Source organism: Parus major, chromosome 4 (genome assembly GCF_001522545.3).
Source record: "Parus major isolate Abel chromosome 4, Parus_major1.1, whole genome shotgun sequence".
NCBI classification, from domain to species: domain Eukaryota; kingdom Metazoa; phylum Chordata; class Aves; order Passeriformes; family Paridae; genus Parus; species Parus major.
In genome coordinates, this window is record NC_031771.1 from 67,666,516 (window position 1) to 67,673,929 (window position 7,414).

Consider the following 7,414-nt stretch of genomic DNA (forward strand, 5'->3'; position numbering starts at 1 on the left):
CGGCTGCCCCTGGATCCCTGGGAATGTCCAAGGCCAGGCTGGACACTGGGATTGGATCCACCTGGGATCACAGATTTCTCATTGCCCATGGAACAAGATCAGCACCAAAGTCCATTCCCACCCAAACCATTCCATGATCCCACCATTCCATGCCCACCATGACCAGCTTGGATGGATCAACCTGAGCACTTTGGGGTGGAAATCCAGCAGGAAACCCCCTCCAGGAGCTCATGGACCATGGGAAAACCCCCACCCATGGCTGACATCCCCTCCATAGCATCCCACGTGCCAATTCCAGAGATTTTCCAGAAATTCCAATACCTCCACCCTCAGGATGTCATCGGCAGGAATCTCCTCCACCTTCTGCTCCATGTGCTCCACCAGTTTGGTCTCCAGCTCCACCAGGATCCGGCCCCGATAGGCGACCCCCTCGCCCTTGGGATAGACCAGGAACAGGCGTCAGGATCCCGGAATTCCCTTCCCGAGACCGAGCTCTGCCTTTGCTTCCAAGGAGCTCCACTGCGAGCACCGAGCTCAGGCAAAGAATTCCAGCCGGCGCTTCCGAGGTGGAATTTTGGGAGCAGAGCAGGATCGGGAAGCATTAGCAGGAATTGCCGGGAGCGGGAAACACAGCGCAGGCTCCTGATGACAAAGCCAGGTTGGATTAGAAGCAGCTTTTTTTTTTTTTGGGAAAAGAGGAGCTGGAGGGTTATTTTGGGATGTGCCGGGAAGCAGCCGATGTCACCTTTCCCAAATTGAGCGTCTCGTAGGGATCGGGAAATCCGGTGAATTCCCGGGGGCTGCCGTACAGGTTGATGTAGCAGGGCCCGAAGGTCGGCAGGAATCCCAGCCCATCATCCACTGGGAATGGCAGGGAAAAGAGGGATTAGGGATTCCTGGAGGCACCTTGGGAATGCGTCACGCTTGCTGTAGGATCACAGGGATCATACAGCTGGAGGCCACCAAAATCCTGGAATTTCCACCCATTTGGAATCCCACAACCTCACCTTGGAGCTGGAGGGTGTGGCGCTGAATCCTGGGAATTCCCAATCCCAGGAAAATCCCCATGGAAAAGGGCAGGGTCAGAGAGGGTTCAGACAAGAGTAAAAGTGACAGGAGAGAGGGAAGAGCCTCAGGATGTGCCAAGGGAAGTTTGGGTTGGATTTTTGGGAAAATTCCTTCCTGGAAAGGCCTGTTCCCATCCCTGGAGGGATTGAACATCCCTGTGGATGTGGCACTCGGGGACACGGATACAGATTTGCCTTGGCAGACAATGGATTGGAGGGATTTTCCAATCCTGTGATTCCATGAGGAGAACCACTCATTTTTATGGAATTTTGAGCGTGAATCCTGCCCTGAGCTCCGTGCACCCCGCTGGCTCCACATTCCGGACATGACAGAATCCCAGGAATCCCCAAACCGGAGCCATTCCCTTTTCCCAAGGTGCCCAACTCATCCCAGCTGATCCTCCCCCAGTCCCGAGAGCGGAACCAGTAAAACCAGTCCCGGGAGGTGCTGGAAAACTGGGATGTTACTGGGAACGTACGGTCCGAGGGTTTCAGAGGCTTCACAGGAGCAGGAAACTCATCTGAGGCACAAAGAGAGGGAGAGAGGTTGGGAAAGGTTGGAAGAGGAGCATGGAAAAGGGATGGAGATGGGAATGAGGGTGTAGTTTTAGTGCAGAGAGACAGAGAGAAAAAGTGAGAGGTTTTTTAATGGAATCATGGAATTATGGAATGGTTGGGGTGGGAAGGGACCTTAAAGCCCATCCAGGTGCATCCAGAGACACTTCCCACTATCCCAGGTCATTCCAAGCCTTGTCCAACCTTGGACAATTCCAGAGGCTGTGGGATTGGAGCAGGATTGGAGCTTCTCTGAGTGGCATTCCCAGGCATTTCCTTGGGAAAATCCCAGTGGTGGGAAGGGAAATGCCAATCCTGGATTCTCCTCCATTCCCATCCTCCCTCCCCGCCTCTCTCTCTCTCTCTCCAGCCCATCCCAGGATCTGTGTTGGGATTTGGGAAGAGGGGACTGGACAGTGCCAGGGGTAGGACACGGGTGGAGCCTCTGGATCGTGTCCTGATCCATGGAATCATGGAATGGCTCGGAAAGACCCTAAAGCTCATCCCATTCCATGGGCAGGGACACATCCCACTATCCCAGGGTGCTCCAAGCTTTTTCCAGCGTGGCCATCCCATGTCCCTACGGCTCACACGGAGGTCACAAAGCCAAGTGAGGAATTCCCGCTGGGATCGCGGATTCCATGGAAGCACTGCCAACAGGAAAAGCTCATGCACGTGGAAGCTCCAAGCCTTCGGCAGCTCCAAAGCCGTGTCCCAGATTCCCACCCTCCCACCTGGCACCGGTGACAGTGACGGTGACAGTGACGGTGACAGTGATGGTGACAGTGACATCCAGCTGAGCCCTGCCACACCTGGGCATCCTGAACCTCAGAAAATTCCCAGGATTCGGAGCAGCACGGGCTGGATGGGAATTCCCAGCCTGTGACAGTCCCTAAATGTCACCTCAGTGGGGCCACAGGGTGGGGCGTGGCCTCTGCCAGCAGTGGTGCCACCATGGGTGTCACCAACCTCCAGCACCCACGGGCCTGCAGCCTCCATGCCCCATTCCCAAGAATCCACCCAATCCCAAGAATCCAGAGGGGTTGGATCCATCCAGGAATGGGGCACGGCTTGGAGTGACCCCATCTCACGTCCCCAGGAGGGGACGGTGACAGCTGTGATGTCCCCAAAGCCACCACCAACCTCCAGCCATGCCATGGACCTGCACCTTCCTTCCCCTATTCCCAGGAATCCATCCAATCCCAAAAATCCAGAGGGATTGGATCCATCCAAGAATGGGGGACGGCTTGGAGTGACCCCATCGCACATCCCCAGGAGGGGACGGTGACAGCTGTGACGTCCCCAGAGCCACCACCAACCTCCAGCCGTGCCATGCAGCTCCTCCAAGGCCATGCATCCCAAATCCCAGCCCGCTTCCCGCCCTTACCCTCCAGCTCCCCGCCGGGGGCCGAAATCTTGGACATTCCGAGGAAAGCGGTGCCGATGACGTCATTGTGCGTCAGACGGTCCCTGCGAGGTGACATCGTCATTTTGGGGACTGCGGTGGGGGGGATGTCCCCATGCCCTTCCCTCCGCTCTGGGCACTGGGAATTCCACTGGGAATTCCACTGGGAATGCCCTTCCCCGCTCACCAGTCGGTCACACGGATCCTCATCCGCTCGCACATGGAAGGGAACTGGGAAAAGGGATACGGGAAAAGGGTGAGTGGTGCTGGGGACACCGTGAGGGGACCTTGGGGACACCATGAGGGGACCTTGGGGACACCGGCGCTCACCATGGCCGGCAGCGTCAGGCACTGGTTCCACTGGGGGTTGGCGTTTTTCTCCAGGATCCGGGAGTACAGCTGGAATGGAGGGATGGGAAGAGGGAAAAGTTGGTGTTGTCCCAAGAAAGCGGCTGCTGGTGCAGTTCATGGAGTTGGGAAACCTCAGATTCCTTAAAATCCAGCCTTAGATTCCCAAAATTTGAGGCTCAAATTCCCCCAAATCCAACTTCAGATTCCCTAAAATCCAGCCTTAGATTCCCAAAAGTTGAGGTTCACGTTGCCCCAAATCCAGTCTCAGGCTCCTCAAAATCCAGTCTCAAATTCCCTAAAATCCAGTCTCAGATTCCCTAAAGTCCATCCTCCATTCCATGGGGTTCCTAAGCCCCCCAGCACAAGATGTTTTGGATTTCCCAGGGATCTTCCCACCTTGGGATCAGCAGGATCACGTTTGCCCCCTTCCAGGAGCAAATTCCCCCATTCCAAGACCAAATTCCCTCATTCCAGGACTGAATTCCGCCATTCCAAGTCATTCCAGGACCAAATTCTCCCATTCCAAGACCAAATTCCCTCATTCCAAGACCAAATTCCCCCATTCCAGGACGGAATTCCCACATTCCAGGACCAAACTCCTCCATTAAAAGACCAAATCTCCTCATTCCAGGTCCAGGCTTGGGGATCCACAGGGAATGTCCCACTGCAATCCCAACCCTGAGGATATCCTGGTGCCATCCGAATCCCAAAGATCTGTGTGGGAATGTCCCACTGCCATTCCAGCCTCAAGGATATCCCACTGAAACCCCAATCTCAAAGATCTGGGTGGGAATGTCCTGCTGCCATCCCAACCCTGAGGACCATGAGAGGTCATCCCGCTGCCATTCCCAATCCCAAAGACATCCCATTGAAATCCCAATCCCAAAAATTTGGGTGGGAATGTCCCACTGCCATTCCATCCTCAAGGACATCCCACTGAAATCCCAATCCCAAAAATCTGGGTGGGAATGTCCCACTGCCATTCCATCCTCAAGGACATCCCACTGAAATCCCAATCCCAAAGATCTGGGTGGGAATGTCCCGCTGCCATTCCAGCCTCAAGGACATCCCACTGAAATCCCAATCCCAAAAATCTGGGTGGGAATGTCCCACTGCCATTCCAGCCTCAAGGACATCCCACTGAAATCCCAATCCCAGAGATCCAGGAGGTCTCTGGATCTCACTGAAATCCCAGTCCCAAAGATCTGGGTGGGAATGTCCCGCTGCCATCCCAACCCTGAGGACCAGGAGAGATCGTCCCGCCACCATTCCCAATCCCAGGATCATCCTGCTGTTATCCCAGCCCCGGGAACACCGCGCTGCCATCCCAATCCCGGCTTCCCCCCGCTGCCATTCCCAGGATCCCGGCAGATCCCGCTCCACTGACCGTTTTCCCGGCAAAGCTGACTTCCACAAAGGGATCCACCAGGTTCTTCTTGTTGCTCTCGAAGCCGAAGATCTGCCGGACGTTGTCCATGACAGCGTCATCCACTGGGAAAAGAGGGAGATGCCAAAATCCACGGAATTCCGCGGCATCCAGAGGGTCCCAGCTGGGGATGAGCATTCCCATGGAGGAGGCGCTCTCCAGGCGGGAAAAGCAGGGGGATAAAACCAGTTTGGAGCGGTAAGAAACCTCTCCCATAAAACCGCCCGATATCCTTGGATTGAGAAATGGATCTTTCCCTTCTCCAGGCCATAATTCCCACCTGGAATGTCGCAATTCCGAGAGATCTGAAGGAAAAACCTACTCTGGGGCAAATCCTCGGCTTTGAAGATCTTGAGGCAGAACTGGGCCCCCCTGAGGGTGACCCCGGTGGGGCGCAGCAGATTGGCCTCGATGTCCTCCTTGTCCTCCGCCGCCTCCTTCTTCTCCAGCTGCAGGAAGAGGACAACGGGAAAAGTCACCCCGGATTCAGGAATGAGCAGGAAAATCCCAAATGAGAGAGGTTGGGTGGATTTGCCATCCCTGGGAGTGTCCAAGGTGAGGTTGGAGGGGGTGTGGAGCAATCTGGGATAGTGGGAGGGGTCCTCAACATGGAATGGGATGGAATAGATCCAAACCCAAACCATTCCAGGATTCTGGAGCCCCTCTGCTCTGGGAGAGCTGGGAATGTTCCCCTGGAGAAGGGCAAAATGCAGGGAATGCTGAGAGTCCCTGCAGGGGCTCCAGGAGAGCTGGAGAGGGACTGGGGCCAAGGGCTGCAGGGACAGGAGCCAGGGAATGGCTTCCACTGGGAAAGGGGAGATTGGGCTGGGATCTTGGCAAGGAATTCCTGCCTGGGATTCTGCAATTCCCAGATTTCCTCCGGCTGCCCCTGGATCCCTGGGAGCACCCAAGGGTCCCTGGGTGGGAACAGGTGGGATTTAAATCCCCCCAAACCATTCCATGATTCCATGAGAAAATGCAGCACTTTTCCCTCAAAATGGGGAAGATCCAAGCTGTGGCTTCCCTGGGAATGGCTGTGGGGATTGGTGGATTTTGGCTGGAATATTCCAGGGCTGGAATATCCCAGAGCTGAAATATCCCAGGGCTGGAATATCCCAGAGCTGAAATATCCCAGGGCTGGAATATCCCAGGGCTGGAATATCCCAGAGCTGGAAAACCCGGAACTGGAATATCCCAGGGCTGGAATATCCCAGAGCTGGAATATCCTCCCATTCCCTGGAATATCCCAGTATCCCAGCTGGAATACTCACGGGAGCTTCGTCTCCAGGCCCCAGCACGCAGGCGCTAACCTTCAGGTAGCCCTTGGCTCCCGAGGAAAAATCCTCCGGATCTGAGAGGAGCAGCCACTTCCTGCGGAAAGCATGTTCTGCGGGAAAACGCGGGAAACCAGGAATTAGTCCCCGGATGTGCAGGGAGGTCAGGGATGCTCCTGGATGAAAATCATGGAACGGGATATGGGAATATTTCAGTTCCTTTCCAAAGAAAGGGACCAGGGAAGAGGGAGGGGTTTATTTTGGAATTCCCAGAGAAGTTGTGGATGCTCCATCCCTGGAAGTGTCCAGGTTGGATGGGATTTTTCCCTGGATGGAACCGGATGATCCAGAAAGTTCCTTCCCACCCAAACCATTCCGGGATTCCAGGATTGTGGATACAGGGTTCCTCTAGGGAAGAGTTGGGATGTGTGGGCGCATTTCCCGAAAGAAATGAAGGAGTTTCCCGAGGCTCACTTGGCTCGGAGTAAACGGTCTCCACATCCATCTGCAGGATTAAAGGAAAAGGAGATTCCAGAGTTCATCCGGAGCGGGAAACTCCGGGAAAAGGGGATCTGATCTTACCCGGAATTCCCCAATCACTGAATCCGTGCGGAACGATCGAGAATCCACAACCTGAAAATGAAGGAAAAAGGGGAATCCGACCCAAATCCTGCCGGGATGGGGGATTGTGGTGAACAGGGCGTTTTTCCCTGGAAAGGGGAGAATTCCAGGTTTTCCCAACACTCACTGTGAGGAAAATGGGAGCATCAAACAGCTCCGACGGGGAGTCGAAAACATTGAAGAAAAAAGTCTGTGGAAAACCGGGATGAGGATGAGTTATCCCAGTTTTCCCCCTGGAGCTCATTCCCACATCCCGGCCTCTCCCAGGAATTGTTGGAGCGGGAATTCCCGCTGACCTCATCGAAGAAGGGGCTGTTCCCTTTCCGGATCCGCGTTCTCCGCGTTTGTCCGGCCACCGTCACCTTCACCACCGGCCGGATCTGGATCCCAGGAAGCTGCCGGGCCTCAATGACCCTCACCCGGATCTGGGATGGGATGGAGGACAGGGAATTAGCAGGATTGGAATCACCGGGATAATCCCACAGGATGGAGGACAGGGAATCAGCAGGATGGGAATCACCAAGATAATCCCATGGGATGGAAGACAGGGAATCACTGGGATCATCCCATGGGATAGAGGATAAAGAATCACTGGGATGATCCCATGGGATGGAGAACAAGGAATCATCTGGATAGGAATCACCAGGATCATCCCATGGGATGGGGGAGAATGAATCACCAGGATCTGGGATGGGATGGAAGGCAAAGAATCACC

General features: G+C 55.0%; 1 protein-coding gene across 1 annotated transcript in view; it reads right to left on the bottom strand.

The window, feature by feature from the left end:
- The window catches only part of DYSF (dysferlin), a 72,131-nt gene that overhangs the window by 59,921 nt on the left and 4,796 nt on the right, over window positions 1-7,414 (bottom strand). Inside the window, exons 7-19 of the mRNA XM_033513903.1 lie at window positions 6,996-7,124; window positions 6,827-6,889; window positions 6,661-6,711; window positions 6,553-6,583; window positions 6,076-6,191; window positions 5,127-5,253; window positions 4,766-4,869; window positions 3,358-3,426; window positions 3,215-3,258; window positions 3,010-3,092; window positions 1,547-1,588; window positions 746-861; window positions 237-435 (exon numbers count right to left, since the gene is read on the bottom strand). Coding sequence (XP_033369794.1) covers window positions 237-435; window positions 746-861; window positions 1,547-1,588; window positions 3,010-3,092; window positions 3,215-3,258; window positions 3,358-3,426; window positions 4,766-4,869; window positions 5,127-5,253; window positions 6,076-6,191; window positions 6,553-6,583; window positions 6,661-6,711; window positions 6,827-6,889; window positions 6,996-7,124 — 1,174 coding nt within the window. The remainder of the gene's footprint in view (window positions 1-236; window positions 436-745; window positions 862-1,546; window positions 1,589-3,009; window positions 3,093-3,214; window positions 3,259-3,357; window positions 3,427-4,765; window positions 4,870-5,126; window positions 5,254-6,075; window positions 6,192-6,552; window positions 6,584-6,660; window positions 6,712-6,826; window positions 6,890-6,995; window positions 7,125-7,414) is intronic.